Source organism: Dipodomys spectabilis, unplaced genomic scaffold (genome assembly GCF_019054845.1).
Source record: "Dipodomys spectabilis isolate Male_0828 unplaced genomic scaffold, ASM1905484v1 ptg000335l, whole genome shotgun sequence".
Lineage (NCBI taxonomy): Eukaryota > Metazoa > Chordata > Mammalia > Rodentia > Heteromyidae > Dipodomys > Dipodomys spectabilis.
The window spans coordinates 3462795-3489680 of record NW_024871012.1 but is presented as its reverse complement, the minus strand read 5'-3'; the positions used below and the strand labels follow the sequence as shown (position 1 = coordinate 3489680).

General features: G+C 38.6%; 1 protein-coding gene across 5 annotated transcripts in view; it reads right to left on the bottom strand.

Moving 5' to 3' along the window:
- The window catches only part of Tle4 (TLE family member 4, transcriptional corepressor), a 143115-nt gene that overhangs the window by 63038 nt on the left and 53191 nt on the right, over nucleotides 1-26886 (bottom strand). For 3 of the 5 annotated variants that reach the window (XM_042665572.1, XM_042665574.1, XM_042665576.1), the window contains 2 exons: nucleotides 6624-6828; nucleotides 5407-5423 (listed from right to left, as the gene is read on the bottom strand). In XM_042665572.1, the coding sequence (XP_042521506.1) occupies nucleotides 5407-5423; nucleotides 6624-6828 (222 nt within the window). The remainder of the gene's footprint in view (nucleotides 1-5406; nucleotides 5424-6623; nucleotides 6829-26886) is intronic. The other 2 variants (XM_042665573.1, XM_042665575.1) reach the window with 1 other exon arrangement.

Below are 26886 nucleotides of genomic sequence, written 5' to 3'. Positions count from 1 at the left end.
CCTCTAATCCTTTCCTAAAGTACGCAATTAAGTGTAGTAAGCATAGTACCGACTTTCACAGGTGACACCTCTAACAGGAGCTATACGGGAAACAACTGGTTGTCTCAGGTGATCAAGGAAGGTAGATGTACATTACTAGGGATGAGACCTACTTTATTTTTCTGTAGGTTAAGTTCATAGGCTGAAGTGCTCAAATCACAGTCCCTAATCAGTTTGCTTAGACTCTCTTTACGGTGTCACGCTGAATTCATTTATTCCTCCCTTTTCAATAAATTTAGCTTTCGATTATTTTATAACTTTTCCTTTACGACAGGAGAAACAGGTTTGGATTTTAGAGGAAGGAAGTCACACAGGTTGCATAAGGTTCTAGAACAGGAGCTCTGACCATTAAGTCTTAATGTGCAAAAATGAAGTAGAAAACAAAAGTAACCACTCTGCTAATTCTGAGTGATTACTTCTTTCTGTAACACCAACTAATGAATTGAAAGTACCTTCTTGGCTAGAATCATACACTTCAATATGAACATAAAAACAACCTGCTTCTAATTTTCCACTGATAAACCTTTATTGCTAATAGTAAGTGGAGGAGTAAAGAAAACAATACATTTTTAGTCATCTTCTCAGAATAAACACCAATACACAGACAGAACAGAATAGGCACTGCCTTAAACCTAACTGAAGAGATAGATGACTGTAAAATCCTTTCTAAGCTAAAGCAAAACTGTCACTTAGAATGTATAACATACAGTATGAAAAGTTACCATGTACGTTTAAAAAAATCAAGTGTGCCATATGTACTTATTAAAACACCAAAAATTTAAAAAGCTACAAAGTCCAAAATTGAAGCACTGTGTGAGAGCATGTAGAAATACTGCAGCAAGCACTGTAAACAAGTACACAAGAGAGATCAACCTGACAATACATAAGTCACAAAAAACAATCACAATATCTGGTGAGGGATATGAATATTAGTACTTTGAGGCAGACGGTAGAATGAAATAACACAATTTAAAAATACATTTTTGCTGTAATGATTTAAAAATGGTAAGCCCCTTATAATTACTATTTCTGCTATAAACAAACGATAAAGATGTTTTAAAAGTAGTACCTCCTACACAGAGATGGTGAAAGTTGTTGCACTGAAGAAGCAACACTGGAAGACCATGTAAACACAAAATGAATACAATAAAAAATGTACAGTAATATACATTTGGGAGAGGCCATGGAGCTAAACAATATTTAACACTAATGAGTTCACTTTATATATTTAAAGACGGTGATGCCCTTCGTGGTGTTGTGTTGTTCTCCTCCATACCATGCAGACTATATAGACACTGGGAGGTAGGGAAAGTTCCGAAGACAATTCAACTTCAGGTAGGAACCTGAACAACACTTGGGAAATTTAGCCATCACTACTTTGAATCATTGCTCCTGAGATTTGGGGAGTTTTCTTTTTCCTCTTTTTTTTTTTTTCCTTTGGTGCTGGTCATGGGTTTGAACTCAGGGCCTGGGCACTGTGCCTGAGCTTTTATGCTCATGGCTAATACACTGCCACTTGAGTCACAACTTCACTTCTGGCTTTTTGGTAGTTTACTAGAAGAATCTCATAGACTTTCTTGCCCAGGATGGCTTTTTAACCAAGATCCTCAGATCTCAGCCTCTTGGGTACCTAGGATCACAGGAATGAATTACCAGTGCACCTGGCTCAAATGTAATCATTTGGGTGAAAACTGGAGAGTGAAGACAAAAACAAATGGCTAGACTCCTGTTCATGAGCTAAGACCTCCGACACCTGGGAGGCTGCCGGCAGCTCACGGAGCCCCCCTCTCGTGGTTAGCTTGATCGACTCACATTTATCCCTCAGTCCCCCGTGGCTAACAGAACAAAACCATTTCCCGATGAGAACACCTTCATCTCCTTTTAGGAAACCAAAGTAGGAACTGAGTTTGAGAGTCTCCAGAGAGGTACATTTGAAGTGTCTTCCATTCAAGGTGAGAATGACATGGGCTGAGTTCCTTGCCGTTTTGGGCCTCTGCGGTGGAGGCAGCTATCGGGCAGATGGAATAATGGACTGCCAGTGACCAATAAGCAGATGACAAGTGCTGCACTTTCTTCCTTCAACAGTCCTGCTACGTACCCTGCTTTGGTGTCTCCTCACCAAGGAAATTGATCTGTGGGCTCCTACAGAGCCTTCGCCTTTATATCCATATTTACATTCTCCATCCTTGTTGAAAAACCCCAGACAGAGGTCTGCAAATAGCAGGCTTAAGAATGAACTTGGCTACTGGAGCTACAGAAAACAAGATCAATAAAGCCAATAGCATGTGATTTAGTGGCCACAGAACTTCCAAGAAAGGAAAGAAAGAAAAAATGCCTAACAATTTAACAAGTTTTGGGTTGGTTTTTTTTTTTTTTTTTTGTCATTTTACTTGGTATCTAAAGCAGCTTAATTACTTGAAGCTTTACAGTGAGATTAAGTTTGTATTTTATAAGCAATTCTGAAATCTGCCCTGTTTAAAAATCTGTAACATCAAGAAAACATTTTCAAGTATCTCTCACCATTAAATCCATCCATAACCTTATATAAGTCAAAATTTTGCTACCATATCAAAATGTAACAATGGGGCTGTATAACATGGCCCACATCCTCATTACATGCAACACTAATTACTACCAGCAGATCCAGAATTTTCTGCACATTAGAGGCTTTTAGAGGAGCTATAAAAAATTTCAGGCACCATTAATTTAAATTTGTATTGAAATTTCCTTTTGACAGATGGCCAAAATTTACTTATTATTTAGAGTACCAGAGCTGCCTGTTTGCACATTAGAAGAGGAAAGGGAAAAATTAAAAGCAAGAAGGAAATTTATGTCACGTGCATTACCTGCTAAATGTTAAGGAGCATTATCCTGCATGAATAAATTATTTCATACAAGCCTGACCCCAGCTGCAGGCAACTGGCACACTCCGGCTGATAAAATCCATCTCAAGCCACACAACTGACAATCACAAAAGAAAGAAGAAACAACAACAATAACACAACCGACTCCTCTTAACCACTTACAGAGGCAAGAGGACGATCAATGGAAAGAGCAACTGCTTCTCTGAGCATCACAAACCACTCTTAAGAAAATGAAAAACGATTTCACATTGCAAAGCTACAGTACAGCCTCTGATCTGACACAACACAACTTTGAATTTGAATCCTATCCACCAGAAACTCAGTTTCCATCCCATAATAAGTCAGGGCAAAATCATCAGCTTCTAATTCTTCATTGGCTCCCCCTCCCCGGTTTCTAGCTCCATAGACACTTTCAGGTTAACTATGAATAACTACAGATGATCTCAAAATACACCCTACTTTTATGTGAGGGAATATAAAATGTAATGAACACAAAAGTGTGCAGGTGAGTGTTCATATTTTCACAGTCGGCTAGGAGTGGAGGAGGAGAGGCTAGCCCTAAAGGCATGTATTTATCCTCTGAAGACAAGGGGTGTTTCCATCGCGCCCTCTGAACCACTAGACAGGCCCTCTAAGGACTACTATTAGTTCATCCTGGTCATTGCATTGACTTGTTTCTTTGTATGCACTGGTGAAACAAGTAATATCATCTGATTAAGAAATCAAAGAGCAGGGCACCAGGGGCTCATGCCTACACTCCTAGTTACTCAGAAGACTGAGATCCCAGTCCTGGAGTTCAAGCTCCATAACCAATGAAAGAATAGAAGGAGAGAGGGGTGGGGGAGGGATGAAGGAAGGAAAGAAGGAAGGAAGGAAGGAAGGAAGGAAGGAAGGAAGGAAGGAAGGAAGGAAGGAAGGAAGGAAGGAAAGAAGAAAGGAAGGAAGGAAGGAAGGAAGGAAGGAAGGAAGGAAGGAAGGAAGGAAGGAAGGAAGGAAGGAAGGAAGGAAGGAAGGAAGGAAGGCAGGCAGGCAGGCAGGCAGGCAAGCAGGCAGGAAGGAAGGCAGGAAGGCAGGCAAGCATCCAGGTATTATTTTTGAATCTAGGTACTGATAGGCTGTATTATTCAATGGACTACACAACAAAAAAATGTGTAATTAAGTAATTCAATGTGTATGGTTCCAACTGTTGACATTTACTGTAGACACCCCTTCAAATCACAAAGATTCTTGAAGGGTAATAGGTATACTCAATTTAATTTTCCATTATTTGTAGGCTCAGAAACACCCCCCCCCCCATTTTCTTTTATTATAAAAGACAGAGTAAAGCAATAGCACTAATTATTTCAGAAGATAGTTTCTCAGTTTCATTAAGAAATGAAAAGGGAGCTGGGCACTGGTGTCTCATGACCATAAGCCTAGCTACTTGGGAGGCTGAGATCTGAGATTGTGGTTTGAAGCCAACCCCAGCAGGAAAGAAAGTCCGTAAGACTCTTATATCCAATTAACCACCAGAAAACCACAAGTGGAGCTGTGGCTCAAAGCAGTAGCGCGCTAGGCTTGAACATAAAGAGCTCAGGAACAGCACTCAGGCTCTGAGTTCAAGCCCCATGACCAACAACAGCAACAAAAACTGTAAAGGATGTAACTACTTATGTCCCACAATACAATTATTGTAAAAATATAAGAAAAAGAATTGGCAGCATCTGTACTTGAGCCAGTGCTTAAGAACTGTTCTTTCAATAACATTTAGAACACCACACACTTAACACAATGACATTATTATATTACACCTGGCTCAAATGTGATTACCACATCTCTCATAGTTTACTCATTTCCTGCCCATGGCAGCCTATTCTTGTTTGCTTACAAAGAAATTTAAATATCCTTCACACATTTTATTCTGGTATTACACAGGCATATACAAATCATTAAGCCCTGAGTAACTTTCCTCTTTTCCTGTAACTTCCCTCTAGAAAGAGATACAAAATGCAGAGAAGACAGATGCAAACCCAAAAGAAAGTTAACTTGACAAACCAGAAACACAGATGTTATAAAACATCTTTCCCGTGAAGAGAAGTGCTCATAGACTATTTCCTTCTATCTACTTTTCCGATGCTTCCACTGAGCTACTCTTCCAGCCCAAACAAATGTTTTGTTACTCTGACAGAGAATTTTGTAGGGTGGAAATATATCCCCAAATGTGAAACTTCCTTATACATCAACTTACTTATTTTATTATCTCATAGCCAATGCCTAACCAAAGAAAAGCATTCTTTTTCCCATAGCAAGACATAATAAAATTAGCCATACAAGCCATACTGCTCTAGCCATCTAATTTTGGTAGAAAAAGAGGCTATTTTCAAAAATGTCAAACCACATACTTAGAAGCCAGTTAACCACTACGTGGTAAAAGCATGCCATACTATTTTTAAAATTGCACAATCTATTACTAAACTATTTCACTAACTTAGCCATTCATTTGTTTATGAATTTCAGTTCCTACCTTGATGGAGTCTCGGTCTACAGGCAAAACAGCAGCAACACAAGCAGATAACGTGGTGGGGAGAAAGAAAAAAAAAATGCTTGTTAGTTTACACAAAATCATTTCTTTATCAAACCTCATCTCTGCTGAACAATAAATTGCACAGATGTCAACTTTGCTGTTACATTAATCATTAACGCTATCAGCTTTGGAAAGTACCAACCTAACTTTGACACAATTTCAGAAGAACCAGAGCTAGATATCTTTACTATTTATGTCCTTTATTGACTTTCCCACTTATAAAAGTGTTTGTCATCATGAGTCAATGCTGTACTATAGCATTAAGATAACTGCAAGACAAATATTACAGTGTTTCTAACATCAGAGATAGTAAATTCATGCTTATGTGATAAGGATAATTTACCCAAGATTATAATTCATAATAATGAAACTGAAAACAAGAACACATAGAAGCTTTTCATTATGAGACACACCTTTCAAAACCAACGCCCCGCCCATGTGCTACTTAAATTCCCACAAAGGAATACTAGGAAACTTTTTCTTTCTTCCTTTTTCTGACTATTTTTAAAAAATAAACAAGTAAGCAGCACCCACTGTGACACTGCAGTGTATCTGTCCCTTCATCCTCCTGACAGAAGGGATGAAGACAACCTGGAACTGTGGCTTTCTTAATGAAAAGAATTCATTAACTTCATGCTTTTGAACAGACTTCACGAGAGGTACTTAAACCAACAGATTTCATTAATTTGGGTTCCATCTTCCATTATTAAGGCTGCTAGAACTATTTCCATACCTGTGAGCGTCTTACTGTTCTGTACAGGCTCATCTGATTTACAAATAATAGCTAGTTTAGTCAAATACCAAGTAAGCCTTTGTCAGTAACTTCCTCCACCTCCTCATACACAATGTGGCCAAGATTAGCTATTAATGCCACGTATGATTTCATATACAGGACAGCACAGGACTTCATCCCTGATTTTAACTTAAGAATTACAGGGCGACAAGGGATCAGAGGTCATTACCAGGACAAACAATCTCCTGGTCCTTGGGGAGAACAGTCAAGTCCTGACAATCAACAAATGCTTCTAATAATTTCCTGCCGTGACAAGTCCTCTGCTTGGTAACCAGTCAACAAAATCCAGGGCACTAGAACCTGGAAACTGCCCTCAGCAGCAGTGACATCATGTCAATAATGGCGTCCCCAAATGAGCACTCGCCTCTTTGGTGATCATTGTCATGGTGCTTCTTCTCATCTTTAATTGGAAGGTGAGACTGAGCGCCCAGAGCGCTGGAGAGGGCCAGCAGTCCAGCGCTGCTTCCGATCGGGGGGATGGCAGGGGGCTGGAGTCCCGAAGGGTGTGGCGTCAGGGGCACCGGCAGACCATGGCCATGTGATAAATGCTGAGCCTGGAGTTGTTGCTGCTGTGGAAAATGAGACACAGATATTGAATTTGTCCCCTGAACTCATCACCCAGTCCCCAGGAAGAGAAGAGCAGGTAGAAAGAGGTAATGAGGAAACAGATAATAAAAAATAAATACACAAACACACGCATAGAACAACAAATATGTAAGTAAATACCTCTCTGTTGTTTAAAGGAAGGAGAGGGAGAGAGATGTAGAGCTGTAAATGCTGTTTTTATTGCTAAAAGATTTAAGGTGGAGAGTGTACACAAGCGCTGTAAATAACGTAACTTTTTTAAGTAATGAAATTAGCTAAGTAACTTTCAAGAGCTGAAATCTGGATTTAACAAAGCCTCTATATTTTGTTCTGAAAAAAAAAAGAGGCCTTGCTATCATACATTTCTAATCAAAACATATACATGAATAACTGTTAAAGCAGTTATGTCGAACAAAAAAAGCTGAAAATTGAGAAAATTAGTGTTAAAACAGTTCTCCTAGAACCACTGCACAGCATGGAGAGAGAGTTAATTTGAAAGAGAAAACCGGAATTAACAGCCCAGAAAAGGAAACTGGTTGCAGCCACCGTTTTAAGCCCTATAAGTGTCCTCAGTGGTACTTGAGCAAATTACTAAAGAAAATCTAATGTAGCAAGGCTTGGGTCCTCCTGTAGGCGTGCTCAATAATGCTGAAATAATTGGGCACTCTGTGCACGTTTAGGGATGCTCGAATGCAAAGCTCGAGGCCTGCCCTCATCCTCTTCTCTGGCGGCCGACTCTGTGTTGTGACAGGTTTATTTGAGTGGGACTGTGAGGCATGCACCAGTAACTGCGCTGACAAGAGTTTAAAGTCATTTTTACCAGCACACTAGCAACACAGAGAGAAAGCCCTGGAGAGGACGGAGTGGGGGTGCTTGACCTCAGCTGAGACCGCATCATCCTCTGCCAAAGGAACTGCTGTGTGCAGCCCTGGCTGCCTCTTCTGAGTGGAAAGGGGAAAGAGGAGGGGAAAGGGGGATGGCAAGATCAACACAGCCCTCAACAGGAATCCCTCCTGCACAAAACCCTCCAACACTACGCCAGCAGAAAGGGCTGGGGACACTCAGCACGGCTTCAAACAAACCATGTTTAGCTCCAGCCAATGCTAGCCAAAAAAAAAAAATTCAATTCCATAATTTTCTACAACATGAAATTAATCTAGGAAGAAGGATCTTGGAGGAACTTTTTTATATATTTCAGAGACAAAAAGTGATGTTTTATCTCGTCTCCTTGTTCTTCTTCTGCATGTCTTCCTGTATTTGATGATCAAAGTATAGCATTAATTAGCTCTTTTCTCAATTTACTCACATCTTGTTTTCCTGATTATATACACTTAAAATGTGAACACCCAAGGCAAGTTTATCTACATAAAATGGAAAGCTGAGCAGTGTCAGAGGTTCCATTAAAATCAAGTTCACAACTGACATCCTGCCAAAGCTGTTCCTTACCATGTTTCAAATCAGCTTTTCATTCAAGTGGCTGAAATGATCTTCGTAATTTTTACATACTATTATTTTTCAGTGACGAACATGTATGAGCACATATATTTTCTGAATATAAAAATAACATCTATGAAAACAGGAATTATATATGTAATTAACTTCAAAACATCATTCAGCTTATCAGCAAAAACTACTCCATTTCTTTTTCCTTTAAATTCCTCAAATAATTTCACAGGCCTAGTTAAATACAGAGCCACTGCTATCTCTGAGCTCATCTGGCAAGAATTTATGAGGCTGAATCTATGTCTCTTCTATCTCCTCTCTTATAGACCGATGATTCTACATCTGACACAAATCCAGGCCAATTGCAGACAAGAAACATTCACACGTCATATGATACATTTAAAAAATGTCTATTTTAGTAGATGTTTAAAGGAACGGAGTATCTGCCAAAATCAATAAGTTCAATGACTCTAGTGTTTTATTTTTCTACTCTCAAAGAATGAAACAAAACAAAACACTAACTACCTCCCTTTTCTGTTTGCCCAGGATTGTCTCATCAGCTGAAAATATCCTCTAGTCTGTCTGTTGTACATCCACAGTAAAGACTAGCTAGAAATTCCCAATGGTTCTAGTTCGCCTCAGAATAGCTCTAAAAAGACTGATTCCCTCTTCTTCCTTGTGCCTTGCTTGGAGGAAATCAAGTTCTTGTCTCTTCCAAAGTTCTTCACGGAAGCCCTTCCCCACTAGCCCCTTTCTCCTCTTCTTGGTGTCAGTGCTCCTTCAACTCTCCACCTTGGTCCCTGAACAACTCCAGGTATTCTGTGGCTGTCACTGTCCTGTAATAGGCTTAATTACCAGCGTCTCTAACCTTTTGGTTAAGGTGAATTGCTCATCTATGTGAGAACCTGAAGTGACCCCAGGAAGCAGAACTCACCCTACATTTTAATGGCTTTTCTGAGTTCTCCCCAGGTCTTCACGATGTCGAATTCTTCTTACCCCATACGCGGATCACGGCGCATCCCTTAGCTGCCTTCCACTCCACTCAACTCGCACCGTACCAGAATTGGCAGTGTTCTCCCTCAACTGTGGCCCTTCCATGTATTTTAGGAAAATCTCCACATTACTTACCCAAGTGGCAATCACCCAACTTAGTTCAAACTCCTGTTTCACCTGACCCCCTACAGCTTCTGCAAGCAATCCGGTTATCTATCCTATACGATTCTTTGTTTCATTTGTTGGCATGTACTGTCTCATAAAGGTATCATTATTCACCTTTTGGGTGATGCGCAGAAAGACCTTGACTTGCTGGGGATTGTGAAACTCTGGAGGTATGAAACAATTCTCAGGACCCTTTGTATTCACTGGCATCTAGCTCAATTGCCCCTGTTGAAAAAAGTCTGCACAAAACTCTACAATATTACTGAAAATAAAGTAGTTCTTTGGTATTTATTCCCTGCTTCCAAAAACAATGGGCTCCCCTTTTATCTAAGAGTTAAGTTCAAATGTCTTCACATTCAAGAACACCAATGCCCGCCTAACTTTGCAGAATTCTGCACAATATCACCCAGGGAATCTTTTCTCCCATGATGCTAGTCAATTTCGCGAGACATCTCTACCCTACAACTCAGTTTTACTACCCAGCAACACAAGCACACAGCGCTCACCCCTGTCTCCATGAATTGGCATGCTACTCATCCTCTGTACGAAGGCTGTTCTCAGAATTCTGACCCACAGCACTCTCTAACATGGCCTCTCAATTCTGACAGCACTTGAGGCCAATACCATTTTTTTAACACAACAATCCAAGAAAGCAAAAGGCCTCATTTACATCAAGAAATAACACAGGAAAAAAACAAAGGGGATAGCAGTGCTCAACACAACATAACAGACTCAATACTTTACTCATGTACTTATAACCCCTCTATACACAATGTAACGGACTCATTACTTTACTCATGTACCTATAACCCTCTATACAGCATCTTAACGGACTCATTACTTTACTCATGTACCTATAACCCCTCTATACAGCATCTTTACCACAAAATAAATTTTTAAAAAAGAAATAATATGGATAAATGTGCATGTGTCTAAACCCTTTAATTACAGCTATGTCTCTGAGATTTTCCCAAGTACTAGAGATTTCTTACCCTTAGGTGTTCCAATAAGATAGAAAGCAGTATCAGAACAAATTTTATAACCTGATGAATTTTATTTCACGTAATGCCTTGATCTGCAACATTTTAAATAAGTTAGATGTTTCTTCTCTAATTCTCCATTTGAACAATTTAAAAATAAACACCAGTGATCTAAAATAAGCAAATTTGATATTCCTGTGATCAGACTTACAGTCTGGTATCTCTAAACTCTTAGGTGTTTAAACAAATTACTACTAACGACAATATTTTTCCTAACTACTTCATCAAAACTAAGAAATTACCATGAGCATATTACTACAGACTTTATTCAGATTTTTCTCATGGTCGCACTAACATCATTTTTCACCAGGACACATCACATTTAGAGCTTTTTAATTTTTCACTTACTGTAACAAAATTTATTTCAAAGATCTTATGAATGTCAACAACCAAATCACAGTCATACTGCTTAATGTAATATGCTTTGAATAAAGAAAATCGGGGGGGGGGGGGGAGGGAGGTTAATGTCCTAACATAAAACTATGTTACCACTCATTATATATACTTAATATCAAATCAAACAAGCATACTCACCATAGTATCCCACAGAATAACACTGCTCAAGTTTTCAAAATATATGACCGTACATAAAATGATAATTTACTACTGAAAGTATATGATTAAAAATGTAGGTACTGAAATATTAGTTGATTTACTACAGGAGTACAAGGCATATATTATAGCAATTACTATAATAATTAACAAGAATAATAATATTCATATTGATACTTAGTCAGCAAAATATTTGAGACCATCTTTTTAAAATAAAAACAAGTCACTACAGGCTTTGCTGAATTTCCACTCTTCTTCATTAAATAAAATGTGTTTAGCTGACCAAATATCAAATGACATTCAAGAATCAAAATGAAAATGAAAGAAAAACTTAAAAATTAGGTGAATTAATTAAAACTTTTTGCTGTTAGAAAATTCAAAATACATTCCTCTGGAGAAGAAGACAGGTTTCTTAGAATTTTATTCAAGGAGCCAAGAGAAGGAGAATCTAATGAGCTACCTCTCCATAGGATGAAGAAAGCCCATGGTCCTCTGACCCCCTACACTGTAGGTACCAATCACAGAACAATGAACCTGCAAATGTTTACTACTTTATCCCTACATGAAGAACTATAAAGTGTCTTCTCTTTTTCAACACGAAAGGAATTGAAATGTATATTTAGAGTACCTAGTTCAAGACAGATGTTATTAAAATAATTTGATAACTCAATATCCTGAACAATTATGTACCAACAAATCTAAGAAGGAGGGGAGAAGAGGAAGGATGGAGAAGAAGAGAAGAACAGCACCAATGACAGATGATCAAGCCTAAGAACCAAGCAAAGGACATGCTCTAGTACCAATTAAACGTTAACATAAACGTATTCTATGCAACTGCAACTGAAGGAAAAATATATCAGAGAAGGATTATGCAAAAATTCTTCTCACTGATCTCCCTAGCTTATCATTTTCTTTGGATGCCTTATTTCACCAGAAACAAACAAAAACACCAACAAACAGCACAAATCACAGTTTAAAATAAGCTATTTCTTCCTCCAAATCTCTTGATGGGCCATTCAGGAGAATAAACATTAAAATGGAGTGAACTTCAAATTTAGCAAGTAAGTACTACTCCATTAAGATAATTAATTTAATTCTGAAAAACAGCTAGTAATTATGTCTAAAAATATACAGCAATAGAGTGGTAGACACAGCTTCGATTCTGTTAATAGCTTTTTACTAGATTTTCTGTAACACAGAATTATTTCCTTGCAGCTTCAAGTTTGGCAAGGAAAGTAGGAAAGCACCACTAGGAAATCAAACTCGCAGGAAATATCTTTTGAAATGCTATCTTTCTGCTAGTAAAAAAGTAAAATGGCTTTTCATCAAAGGTGCCCAACTGGTAATAGACTGAGTGATCAATGACCAAACAGAAGCTGGTGAGGACAGAACTGCTAGTCCGTGCTTCGTAGATTCTTCACATCTCCAACTGGAAGCCAGACAGAGGTTTTCTTGTTTGCCACTGAAATTGCCACCTCTACTAAGATCTCCATAGCAGAATCCACCGTAATACATGTTTCTAGAAGTAATAATGTCCCAGTAGTAATGAGCATATTCAGTGCTTGTATCTTGGTCTCTAAAAGAAAATGAAAGGTGGAAGTGGCGCTGTAGCTCAAGTGGTAGAGCGCTAGCCTTGAGCTGAAGAGCTGAGGGACAGCGTCCAGGCCCAGAGTTCAAGCCCCAGGACCGACAAAAAAAAAAAAGAAAAAAAAAAAAAGAAAATGAAAGGTGAACCTGTGATAACATCTTTTGTCAGAAAGCGTCAAAAGAACAACGAGCCAATTTAATGGGGTTTTCACTAGCAAAAGGTATGTCCTGCCATGAGTCCCACATCGGCTTCTTTGTTAAACAGCCGGTCACCAGCCCATGTACTATTTGGCAAGGTTTAAGAAACTGCAGGAGGTGGAGCCTCGCTGGAGGGTAAGTGACTGGAGGCATGACTTTTCTGCAAGCTTATGTCATGTTCCAAGACCCTTGTCACTCTGTCTTGTCTTTCAGGTGAGCAGCCTTCTAATATGCTACCATGTTTGACCAAACAACTGTGAATTCTAAAAGTGTGAGCCGACATAAATTTCTCCTCCCTTAAATTGTTTCTGTCAGTTCTTTGATCACAGCAAGGAAAAAAGTAACAAATACAAAAAAACCATCTGACTCCTAAGGAGTGAGGGGTTGGGTGATTGCTCTCGACCATGTGGTTTTCTTGAGTCATTAGAATTGGTTTGTGGAAGGAGTTTGGAAGAGTCTGGAGATGTGGGCTAGAAAAGTACTAGAAGGTTGCAAGCAAAGCTCCGTGGGTAATTCCGGAAGGAGCTCAGAAGACCAGAAAGGATAACAGATAGTGAGAGCCAGGCTCATGAGGATTCAAGATGAGCACAAGCACTCTATTAGAAACTGAACTAGAGGTCATGTATCTTACACGGTGGCCAAGAATTTGTCTGTAGACTATCGGAGGCTGACTTTAAAGGTGAAGAAGTAATGGAACGTGGCAGATCAGCTACGGCACTGGTATTTCTGGCTGCTGGCCCGATATGCAGTGAGAATGAGGTACCTAGCAAAGCACTGAGACGACTTGAAAAGGGTGCACGGTCAGAAAAGGCTCTGTCAAGTTGGTAGCTGAGAAAGGCATCCGAATGATGATCACCAGTCTCAAAAACAAGCCAGGGATTCTGCTTCAAGGTTTGCTCTAGGAGCCCTTCAGGAGTTTTGCAGATGCTACCCATCCCAGTCTGAAGGGTGACACTGGGAAGACAGTTGAGAGGCTTTCCCTGCGGAAGAGAGCATCTCCCAGATGCCCCCTTGAACAAGGCTATCCAAAAACTGTTCCCCCAGGATTCCTCTCACCATGCTCAGTGATGGGGTCCAGTGATGGCTGGGGCGGGCAGCAGCCTGTGGTGGTGTCCACACGGAGCTAGTTTTGCAGGTGTACAGAATTCAGAGTGACACCATCATGAAGGTTTCTACCCAGATACCCAGATAGAGGCTAATGTGTGGCAGGGTCAAGATCCTAGCAGCCACTCTGAGACATGACGTCTGTAGCACAGAGATCCCAGGATGACGGAGATCCCAGAAATGAGAACATCCGCAAGGGAAAATTCTGGACCACAAATGGAGCCAATCCACAGAAGTTCTGTGGGTGGTGACTGGAGAAGCCCCCCCGGGCTGCCCAAGCACATCAGTACTCAGATAATGCCGCTACGTGTGTACCAGGATGCTAGACGTGGAGCTACGAGATTTGATGCTTGCCCTGCTGGATTTCAATCTTGTGTCCATCCTGTTTACTTGCTGTTGCTCTCCCTCCCCTCCCCTTTGTACTAACAGGAGCTCCCTGCTCAGAGTATCTATGCCTTAAGCCTCACAAGACATTTTGAATGTGGATGTTTGAATAATATTGGACCTGTTAAGGCTTTGCAGACTTTTAGAGATTGACTAAGTACATTTTACGTTATCAGATGACCAAGACCCTGCAGAAGGTTCTAAGTCTGAATATAAAATGTCCTCCATAAGCTCACATGTCAAACACTTGGTGGCACTATTTTGGAACCTTCTGGAGAAATTAAGAAGTAGGGCCTAACTGAAGGAAGTTCCTGGGGTCATGCATGTGAAGGTTACATCATGTTCCTAAATGCCTTTCTCACCCTCTGCTTCTGGTAAAATCCTTTTCCACCCTACACTCCACCTCTACAAGAACTAAGAATCAATGGGCCTAACAGCCATGGACTCAACTCTCGGAAACCACAAGCTAAATGCGAAATAGAATAAAATATTTCCTCCCTTAAGTTGTGTCAAACTATTTGGTCAGAAGGAAAATAAAAATAACTAATACAATCACCTGGGTAATAATTCTAGTAAAATACTTAACCTAAATCTAAACTTGAGAAGACAATTATGAACAAATACAGATTATGGAAGATCCTATATGACTGGTCTAGAAGCTTTAAGATGTTAACATAAAAAATGGTTTGAAGTCTAGAGTAAAAAAAATACACGCGGCAATAAGTAATTTCTGTATATGAATTTGGATTAGGAGGGAAATTCTATTAAGAGTGCTATGAAGGGTATTTTGTGGACAATGTGTGTGATTCTGAACTATAAGGATGGATCTAGGGGCATATATCAATTATGCATGCAGAGTATAGAATACATTCCCAATATTAATGGGGAAATGTGGGTGTCATTTTCAAATAGTTCAACACTTAAAAAGTTATGTGTATGTATACACACAGATGTAACTACAAGTGACAATATGGCAATGGGTAAATCTAGGTGATACTTACACAAAGGTTCAGTACTCAACTCAATTTCCCTATTGCTGTAGGGGATAGGGAAAAGCATATATACTCTTCTTGCTCTAAGACGGGAGTTCTTTATTTTTATTTTGTTTTTAACAATCTCTAGCAAAAACTAAAAGTGAAGTGAAAGAAACAAGAGTAAGAAGAACAAGGAAAAACTTTTCAAGACCAGCTTGTCCTGGTGACTTCAATCATGGGCTTCGTGGCAGGAGAAGGATGTACATTTAAGAAACACAAGACAGAGGTTCACTGAAAGGACGTATTTCTCATATCCTTCGGACTTGTCTTACGGACAAGACAGGTAATAAGAAAAAAACAACATGTAAATCACACTAGATCTGTACTAAGAGTTTCACTGCTGAAACTTAGTTTAACTCATGAAATAAGAATGAAAAACAGGAGGGGAAAAATTAAAAACAAATATATTATCTTAACTACTCTAAGAGTAATCTTGCTTTCTGAATGGGCCGAAAATTTACTAGGACAGCTACTTCTAAGCGAATTAGCAATAAAAATACAATTTCTACTTGTAGAAGAATGGAGGCCTATTTAAATTATTTAGGAAAAAAATTTAGAGGCTAGTTTGTACTGAAAACAATGGTTTACTCTGCTGTGTTTTAATCACAGGAGTCCTATCATGAAGAGATTGTGTTCAGTAAAGGTTTTCAGTAAAGCTATTTGAAACTTTTTAAAAAGTTCAAAGCTACAAGCTGGGTGTCAGTGGCAAAAAAGTTCAAAGCTACAAGCTGGGTGTCAGTGGCACACACCTGTAATTCTAGCTACTCAGAAGATCTAAGGATCTAGATTTACCAATCTCCAAGTGGCCCCCCCCCCAAAAAAAGCCAGAACTGATAGCATGGCTCAAGCAGTACAGAACCAGTGGTTGAATGAAAAAGCTGACAGAGTTTTGGACCAGAGTTCGAGCTTCCAGTAGTACCACTTCCCACCCCCCACACAGTAAAGGTACAGCTTAAAAGCCTATCTACTTCAAGTTCTTCAATAACCTCAAATCTTGCAACTTGAGAAGTGGAATTAATCTCAAATGACTTCTAGATGAGTTGATTTCCAACAATTACCAGCTTATGTGTTTCAAGTGTGTGCACATATGCATGTTTGTACAGAATACATATAAATGAAAAAGCTTAACAACCCCGAATAATACTACTATAATGCACTAGCATTTTCTTGTCGTTTCTGTACCTTTATTAATAATGTTTTAAAGTGTTTGGCAGGGCCACTGAATTGATTTCCCTGTACACTCCCATCCCTTAACTGGGAATTTGTGTTTTTTTTTCATTTAAATTTTATTGTAAAGGCGATGTACAGTTACATAAGGTAAAGTACCTTTCTTTTTGGACAGTGTTACCCCTCCCTCATTTTCTACCACATCTCCCCCATTCAGCCCCCCCTCCCCCAGCAAAGTGGTGAAGTTCATTTCGAGTGTCTAGTGAGTATCACTGTTGCACTGGTTCACCATTTTTCCCACCATTTCTGTGCTTCCCCTTCCTGTACCCCAATCAGATAAACTTATATACAAGACAAAAGGTACAGAAATGAAAAAACAATGACCACAGGGAATAAGCTAAAGGGAAAAAAAGAGAAATAAGTACACACAGTACAATGAAAATGCTCTTGTTTCCATTTCTTGGAGTTCACTTTGATAAGCATCATTGAATAGGAATTAAAAACACACACACACAATCCGAGCTATCGCCACACATTTGAGATCCAAAGTAAGGACCGGTGGAGAAGAGGGCTGCACCCCGGAGTGGAGCACGGGACTTCACCCAGCCCACTGACGTCCCTGCCACCCATCAGGACCCTGGTCTGGCCAAGGGAGAGCCATCATTCACAGAAACTATCCCCTCAGGGAAAATGACTGGAACTGAGACCAGCAGGATGCAAACCAGACCTTCTTACAGAGGACGAAGGGCAGAATCACAGGCTGAAGAAAAGCTTTTGCAAGGGGCTGTTGCCTGCTGGGGCTGCAGTGGAAAAGGCAATCTGTATGACCCAAGAAGCAAAAGGGAAAGTTGGGCACAACATGAGCATTCTGGGAATCAGATACTAAAGGGTTTCAATGTTAAGAATAACGAGATTTCCAAGGCTGGGGTACTGGCTTGCGGTTCTGTTTCACTTTATTAGCCTGAGTTGCTCTTTAACTGGTGTAATCAAGATCATAATGATTTGTTGGATATGTGTTGCAAATATCTTCTTCGTTTCTGGCTTGTATTCTCTTTTTTTTTTTCCGGTGAGGAATCTTTTGAGAAACAGATGTTTTACATTTTAACTGAGTAATAAATACTATCAATCTTTTTCTTATGGTTTGAGTTTTCTGTAACCAATTTAAGAAATCCAAGACAAAAGAAGAGACAGACAGACTTACTTCGGGTTTTTTTTTTTTTGAAAGTGTGAAGTTGTGCTTTTTATGCTTCTGTTACTGACTTCTGCATATGATGAGATATACAAATCTCATTTCTACTTTTTCTCCACAAGAATAACTATCCTTCAGTAGTAGCTACTGGTGTCTGATTTCCAACTTTTTCTCACTGATTTACTTTGACACAAATGAGTAGATCTGTTTCTGAGTACTCTAAATCTTGGAATAAGATTTCTTAAATGGGTCAGAGAGCTCAAACCATAAAAGATTCATAGTATTTATTACTTGATTCAAATTAAAAACATCTGTTCATCAAGATACCTTACAGAAAACGAGAAAACAAGCCAGAAACCAGGAGAAGATATTTGCAACACATAGCCAACAAAGATTATGATCCTGACTATTCCAGTTAAAAGGCAACCAAAGTTCAGCTTCAAAAAAAATACACCTAGCTTAAAACATAGATCCTCCTAAGGACGTGTGTGCTAGCTAACATACACTGGTCTGCATACTTACAAGTATTTAAAATGCGCAATTTTAAAGAACATAAAAATATTTACATTTTTTTAAAAGTTCACAATGCTATGTAGTGACTGGATCTGAAAGCAGCTAGAATGTGAGGGAAGAAAACAACAACAAGGAGTACAGAGTTCAAATCCTACCACAGTACCCTGAAGGAAGGGCGTATCAGTACTGGTGGAGAAGAGAAGCTAAGATATATTTCTGAAGGCAGCTCAAGACACATGGTTATGTAGGGGAAAGGAATTTTCTTGCAAAGTTGGTTCCAAAGTAAGCTTAAACCACTTACATGAGGAACTGCCACAGAAATACAAATTTATCTTGTAATTATTTTTCTTTTTTCCAATAAGAAAAGCAATGTGCTCACTGAAGACAAGCAGAGTGAAAAGTTAAATAAAACCCTATTGATAAAAGAAAACACCAATATACCGCCAGTGGATCAATTCAGTATTTTTTCAATGAATATGTAAATGTTTTAAATGAAAGTAACATCAAGCCATCTTATAGCTTAGATGGTTGCTATTTAGTCTTTGTCCTATTTAGTGTGTATCAAAAACATTGTCCCCTACAACAACTACTACTACTTAAAATACGTCATTTGTAATGGCTGGATAGGATCCATTATCTAGATATGTGAAGGTTCACTTAGGCCCAGCCTCCAGATGGCTGTTTCCTTCATTTTGTTAGTCATTGCACCATTAAACTATAAGAACATACATGCACATATGTTTCTATGTATGTAAGCATGCATGTACACACAGAGTATTATAATATACATCAGATAACACAGTTCTCCTTCAAGTTAAAGAGAACCCACATAAAAATATTGTAAATAATAAGGGTTTCTATTACTCATATAATCAGTTCAGTGTAGAGTTAGATGAGTTGGCATTTCAAGTCTCAAGATGAACTTCTCTGTACTTCTTATAACTTCCATCATATCCAGTCGTTCATCAGAAGGTGCCAGCTACAGTTCTATGTATTACCTCACATTATGATATAACTGTGCTAAAATGCAGAAAGGAAAACAAAACTCATCTCCTTATATCTCATGGGCATGGATAAGGTTGGTCATGTGCTCACCTCTAAGAAAAACTAGAAAGGTCATCTAAAAGGTTTTAGCCTCCACTGTAGAAAAGAACCAACAAAAAAGCCTACCTCAACATCTATCTATGTCCACAGGTCTCTGACACTATTAGCCATTAAAATGCTCCCCCTCCCCCCCCAAAAAACTAAGAAATAAAAACAAGCTCTGCACTTCAATCCACGTAGACAGCAAGGACCTCGATCTGTTTTTTTCACCCACAACAGTTTCTCCTTTCAGATATTAATTTGGCAGGGCTGTGTCTACAAATTGCTTTGAGTCAACCCAGAAATACCCTAGGGAAATTTAAAAAAAAAAATACAATATGACTGCCATTTTGCTTTGGGACCACTGGTCAGAAGACAATCTTGTCTCAGATAAACTCTTCCCTAGTTTATGAATCTACTAGGAAAAACAACAACAACAACAAAAAAAAAAAACTGTAGAATTACGAGGAACACTCTAACCATAGGGGGCTGCTTACACTTCAAGAATGTGTCATTTTTTGCTTTTCTTCAGACTTAGTTAGGGAGGTTGGGAGCTCTCATTTTTATTAAGTCAGCACCATTATGTAAAGTTTGACTATTACTATTAGTAACTGTCATTCACAGTATGGATAGGGTTTCTCAAAAATAGAGAAACAGGAGAGAAAAAGAATGAAGTTTATCAAAAACTGACATAATTGCAGAAATAGGATTACCTGAAACATAAGCTAATTTCTATGGTTACTAATGTATAAAGTTCTTCCCAACTGGCCACTCCTGGCCTGGGATGAGCTTTTGCTGTCCTTTTCTACCAGTCATACTCCTGTCCTTAGCCAGTCCTTCCCATAGTTAGCTAACCCTAATATTTCATAATCAACTCTCATTCTCTGGATGAAATTTAGATGCAAATCCATTACAAATTCTGATTTCTGAATTATTGAATAATGCCTCCTGACATCTCTATAGGTAAGTATTTTCCATCTACATACATTCCATAAAATATTTTGCTTCTTGGAATAAGAAATCATAGTAGTATTATCTTACATGCATAGGTTAACATTTTTTGCATCATAGTACCCTTTGGGAATTATAAACATTCTTCTCCAAAAAATACATGCCTCCCCTGCATGCTCATACCTGTAATTCTGCAAATATTTTAGGGATCTAAATGGACAGCCCAATAGTGAAGCATGAAATTCAAGTTTAATATTCTTTCTCAGTAGCGGTGTTTCCACAAGTCTTGGTTGTCATATAATTTAGGCTACCTAATTACCATGTGCATCAAAAATTTATTATTTGGGCAATATCAGATACCGATCTTCTGTTGTACAGCTCGTGAAAATAATCAGAAAATAGACATTTTGAAATGGAAAGTCAGAAAGAAATAATTCCATATGGTACGTATTACAGAAATAGGTTTATTATGAATGCAAGGTGTACTTAAAGCATATTTCTGGTCTACACTAATGAGTACATTTCTTATCAAGCATTGTTACCTCCTCCTTTGTTTCCCCTTACCACCCCTACCCCAGTGCTGGACAATCCTAACAGTGGATTCCAAGGTACAAAGAATGTGGCCCCAGCATAAAAGAAAGAACACAAATTCAAAAGATCAAATAAGGGATAGGATGTCAAAAAATGAACATTACAATTTAGGGGGAGGAGGGTGTAGTTGTGGAGAAGTGAGGGCAGGGATGGTAGGGGAAAAACAAAGGAGGAGGCAACAATGCTTGATAAGAAATGTACTCATGACCTTGCTCGTGTAATTGTAACCCCTCTGTACAGAGTTTTCACAATAAAAAACTTATTTAAAAAATTACGATCAAGATATTTAAGCTTCAAACAGTTACATGAGTAGGCATTGGAAACTTGGACTGCAGTCCTGCTACTTCCTCCGTATATATGGCTCCTTTAGAAAACCACTTGCTACTTCTGGTTTCATTATTTGTAAGGTTCAGATAATATTTCCTTCTGTATACATGGGGCTGATGTGAAGATTAAACAAAATAATGCATGCAAATAGTGAACATCGGACTTGACACAGAGCAAACACATCCAATAAACATTCATCCTTTTGTTACCCATTGAGAGAAAAAACAGACATTTACAGAGAGGATTAATCTGGAAAAAAAATAACTGACACAAAAGACCACAAATTTATAATGAAGATATACAACTGCCAAAACAGAGGCATACAAAATCATACATTATTAGACTGGATGTACTTTGTGATTATCCATTCCATTCATAAATTTTATACATTAAAAACTTTTCAGATGTGGTATACACACACACACACACACACACAAAATGGAATTTTATGCTTCCATCAGAAAGAATGACATCACCTGATTTATAAGAAAATGGAAAGACTTGGAAAAAATTTATTAAGTGAAGTAAACCAGACCCAAAGAAAACATAAGCTCCATGGTTTCTCCCATTTGTAATAATTAATATATGTCTAGGATAGTCCTAGCAGATGAGCAGAATAGCTCAATAGCTATATACATATGACCATATAAGATGATGCTAATCAAAATGAACTCCAAGATATGGAAACAAACAAAAAAACCGAACTGACATATCCCTATGGTCATACTGTAAATGACATTCAGGTTTATGCATTTTCTATTCATCGGAGCTTCCTCTCAATTCTAGCTGGGGGTTGGGTGAGGGTGTAAAATCCAAATTAAAAAATAGACTAAAATTCAGATTGTGAGCTAACCTGAGTGACGCCCATTTTTCTGTGTAGTTGCTTCCAAGAATTTATCTGTCCAGTCTCTCTCTGGTGCTCTGGTGTGAATGAATGCACATTTGCAGACCACTATTTCTCAGTGGATACCGATGCCCATATGCCTTCGATATACCCACTCAAATTTTGAAACTTTTTTAACACTTTGAACTATGAAAGTACATTTATTGGTGAGAAAAGGATCTTAGCTAAGTACAAAGACATATAGTAGCACTTCAAGTCACCAACAGTTTGGGAGATAAGGAATTAACTGGTTTCTAGAAATTTTTTCCAAAGAAGCTTTATAATAGAACCTAAGTGGACACCATAGCAACAAATTAGAAATCCAGTTCCTTATTTAGTGTTTTATTTTTGGGGGGGATGAAGTGGAGGAGAGTTCCTAAAGTAGAAATTGAACTACAGAAATTATTTAAATAAGAAAAATCTTTATTGTGAGATCAAAGGAAATTACTGTCTCTTAAAGCCCCGTCAGATTAGGGTCGAAGATTAGATTATAACTACACCACTCAATAATGTAGTCCCCTTGCTCCAAGGGAAAGAATCCAATATAAAAAAAAAAGGGAAGGCAGCCTAAGAGGCAAACATTCCAACAGAATGGTACAAAGGGCTATGAGCAACTACACTGGCATTAATGCCATCACAGCTTGGTGAGATCATGCCGGCAGGTCCTTACAAGGGCGAAACACACGAGGGACATGCCCCTGCCAGCCTCTTTCCCCAAACTTCTATACGATAAAATCTGTGGCCAGCACTCGAAAGCCTCTAAGTTCCAGGCACATCATTAAATCAAGACAGTAACAAAGCTGAGATAACACTCTAAAAAACATCCATCTCTTTAATTGATCACTTAAAAAAGGCCATTCCATATTATGTACACTTTAAAAAACACCGATGACAGGAAATGGAGAGAAGCACAAGATAAGCTCACCCCTAGGTGTCCTTACGATTAAAAAACAGTGGGAAGCTCAAGGTGTAAAAGCTGAGGTCTTGAAGAGTAAAGTTTTACACATGGTACTAGCATCAGAAAAGAAGCCATGATTCTTGTGTGTGACCACCATTACTTACCTACGGGCCAAGTCTCTTTAAAGAGCTTGATGCCTATGGAGACGCTTCCTCAGTGTTAGTCCCTCTAGTAGGTGGAAGGCCAGAACCTGGCTGCAGATGGCTCTGATGGGCAACTGATGCTCTCTACCCAGCTGGAGTCCTTGGCAGAGTGGATTCCCACACTAAGGGTCTCCAAAAAGAGCTGGTGCAAAAGCAAGCTCTTCCTACTGTGCTCCCACTGAGCCTTGGGACCTTGGCGATGACTAGAGCCAAGTACTCAGGGGCACAAGGGAGACCCACCCAGGACACGGCTTCAGTACTACGGAGATCACCAAGCTCAAAACAGACTACATGAAAATACTGCCTTGCATGCTTACTACATTTTTGCTTCTGTTAAAAAAAAAAAACAACAAAAAACTTTTTTTTTCTTTTTTCTTTTGCTGGTGCTGAGGCTTGAACTCACTCGAGGCCAAGGCTCTGTCCCTGAGCCTCGACCACTTGAGCCACAGCACCACTTCCGGCATTTTCTGAGTACTTTACTGAGTAGCTAGTGCTCGGCTCCAAACTTGTATTTTTAATTTCAGGTTTTACACTATTAGAGACTCTAAAGTCCACACATCTCCTGCACTTCGGCAGGGCTAGACACACACATGCACACGCACACACAGGGACATGCACATCTACACACAGTTTTTATCTCCAAACACTTACACCTTTGAGATGTTTTATCTAATGGCTATTTCATTTCAAAGAAACAAAACGATGGCCTGGAGGCACATGTCTATGTGGAGGAGGCTGACATAAGAGAATCCCAAACTCGAGGCCAGCCTCAGATATACATGGAGAACCAGACACCCCAGGGTAATGCCTCAAAACAAAACGAAGACTAACAAACAAAAAAACCCCACAGCTAAACAAGTAACAAGGTAAACTGCTGTAATAATTCATCGACATGTCTCTGAAATTTAAAATGATTATTTTGAAACCCATAAGGAAAAAGGTAGGACATCAGTTTTTTTCAATTACCACACTGAGAGACTCTCTGCTGTAATGTTAATTTGGAATAAATAAATATTCACACACACACATATATACACAATTTAAAGGTCAATCATATGATAGAGACAATAAAACAAAGTGCTAAAAGGGGAGATAGCCCCCTTCAAGATACCGTCTTTCTTAAAAATAATTCAAACACATAGTGTGGTAAGGCAAAGTCATTTAAATCATTTCCTTAGTAATACAAGTAATATTTAAATAGATTTAATAGTGCTGCTCCAAACCAATGAATTATGGGTTTAAAACCTATTAAAATGTAATGTTTTTTTCCTGAGCTGAGAGGAGAGAGATTTAAATCCACTGAATTTTAATATTTCAGCTTGAGCTGCAGGAGGTAGAGAAAGTCCAAATGAACTATTCCATCAGCCCCATTCAAGCATGAACATTTTAATCAGTTTTACTTCCTTGGAGTTCTCTAACACAGTTTACGCTGTCATTCTGAAAGCACTTAACACAGAGAGTGTGAAAAACCACCAAGGCTTGTTATTGCCTTCACAATTGATGGCAAATAATTTTGCAGACTTCCTATCATTAAAATGTCACTGCTAAAAATTGAGGTTCAGCATTTCTACTGCTAAACTGCATTTTCTAACACCATGACATACCTGTTCTTAGAGGTTCTTTTTTATTGGGGGGGGGGGTTTGCTTTTTATTTCAATGCATGCATTTCTATTTTTTTCTGTTTCTTAGAGAGGTTAAATAAAGAAGGTGGGGAGATTTAAAAAAATTGCATTTTTCTATTTTTAAAAGCCAAACACTTTCCCTCCAATGTACATACTCACAAACTCCTTTCCTGAATGCTCGTTTCTTTGTTAAAATTCTTATGGGTTTCAAGTTAGCCTCCCTTATTAGGCGTAACCGCATTCACACAGCATGCTCTGATTATATAGCGTAATGGATTTAAAAGCCATTTTAAGATAGTCAGAGGACTCAATTTAATAAGACAGGAAATGAAAACATCATTTCTAATTAGATCATATTACTGATTTAAAACTACAATTTGTGTGTTGTTCCAACAGTGTGATCTTGCAGAGATTCTAATTTAAACACAGTGGCTACTAGGATACATGGCAGATCAAACCAGACACACAACATTCCCAACTCATTTGGGGGGACCTCAGGAAGCACTTCAAGGATAGATATATGATTAAAAAAAAAAACACAAAACATTAGCTATCAAAAAACAACACAAGAATTTCCCTGGTTTTGTTCCTTATAAATAAAAGATAAATGATCTTTAACTTATTTCCATCTATCAACAGTTTTAAACTGCACATGACCTGTGAAAGAAATCATGATAACTGTGTTTCATTCCATTAAACACAACTAGCTTCTTGTCAGGAGAACAGCCGCCTCTCCAGGCTTCGGGCTCACTCCAGCATTGTGCATTGAAACTGCATGGATCACTGGTTCCGCTCATCTACCAAAGAAGGTAGAATAATATTGCAGAGTTAAAAAGGTGCTTCATCAGATTACATTAAATATGGGAACAGTTGCTCTTCTCTGGATGGTGTGTGCATAAAACAGATACCTATGTAGAGATAAATAAAGGAAGGTCTACATGGGGCTTAGATGGGCCTTTGGGAGAAAAACTGTCATTCCTTCAATGCAAAGACGCGTTGCCAACTACATGCTAAAAAAAAAATCTAAACCAGGCTGGTGGATCATTTTGGTAGCTGTCCAAAATGATACATCAAGATATAGTAATAAATGCACAAGAGGACACAGAGCAGGTGTTTCCAAATCCCACAACGTTACGTCTGCAAAAACTCCTAGGCAAGAGGCACTACCAGGACGGGGAAAGGCAAAGGGAACTAAAACAGCACAAATTCAACAAGTTAAGTTTGCAACTGAGCTCTTTCCTTCTCACTCAGATTTGTGGTTCCCTGAAACTGCTGGGCTTGTTTAATCTTTCTGCAATCTGTTTTTTCTGAACAACCAGATTATATGATTTTGCTTCATTCTCTGTCCAAATACAAATAGTTTAAGGTCTACAAGTTCCAAGATCTATGAGCTACAGCACATGCTGCTTTAATAGTATGCAGTTTTGTTTACTTAGTTCTTCGAACAAGTTTTGGATCACAAAATTAAACTAGCTTTATTTTAGCGATTAAATCCTTATGTAGGAAACATCAGTAACTCAACTACCAGCCAATCTAAATCGTCATTCCCCTAAGAAAAGGAAATGCATCATCCCATTCAAAAGAAAGCATGTAAAATAAGACATAAAATGACATTAAAAAGACCCATCATATGATATGTCTTTCTTCATTTTTAAACAACATCCAACACAATGTGGTTTTAAACTTAATCTTATTGTTCAGCACTAAAAAAAAAAAGGGAAGAAATCCCAAACAACAAAAACAACGTTTTTCTAGAAAAGGCTGTCAACCACACATAAGGTAGAATGGCTAACTTTTAGCCATTCACACAAATGATATACGCAAAGCTAAAAATGACTCTTCAAGCTCTCCTACTGGACTGTACGCTGTACATTCTTTCTATAACCACTAGATCATACAGTGACAAATGCAGGCTCTATCACTTATGACCTGTGGGAGATACAGTAACAAAAACATATATACCATTCTAACATAAGCACTATGCACTCACACGTACCAACACTTCAATCAAGCAGAGCTGGTATATAAATGCATGCTTAGCTATTAAAATGGAAGCTCTTTCATTAAATAAAAATAAGATATTGCTGTTTTCTTCCGTTTAAAGAAATTAAACTA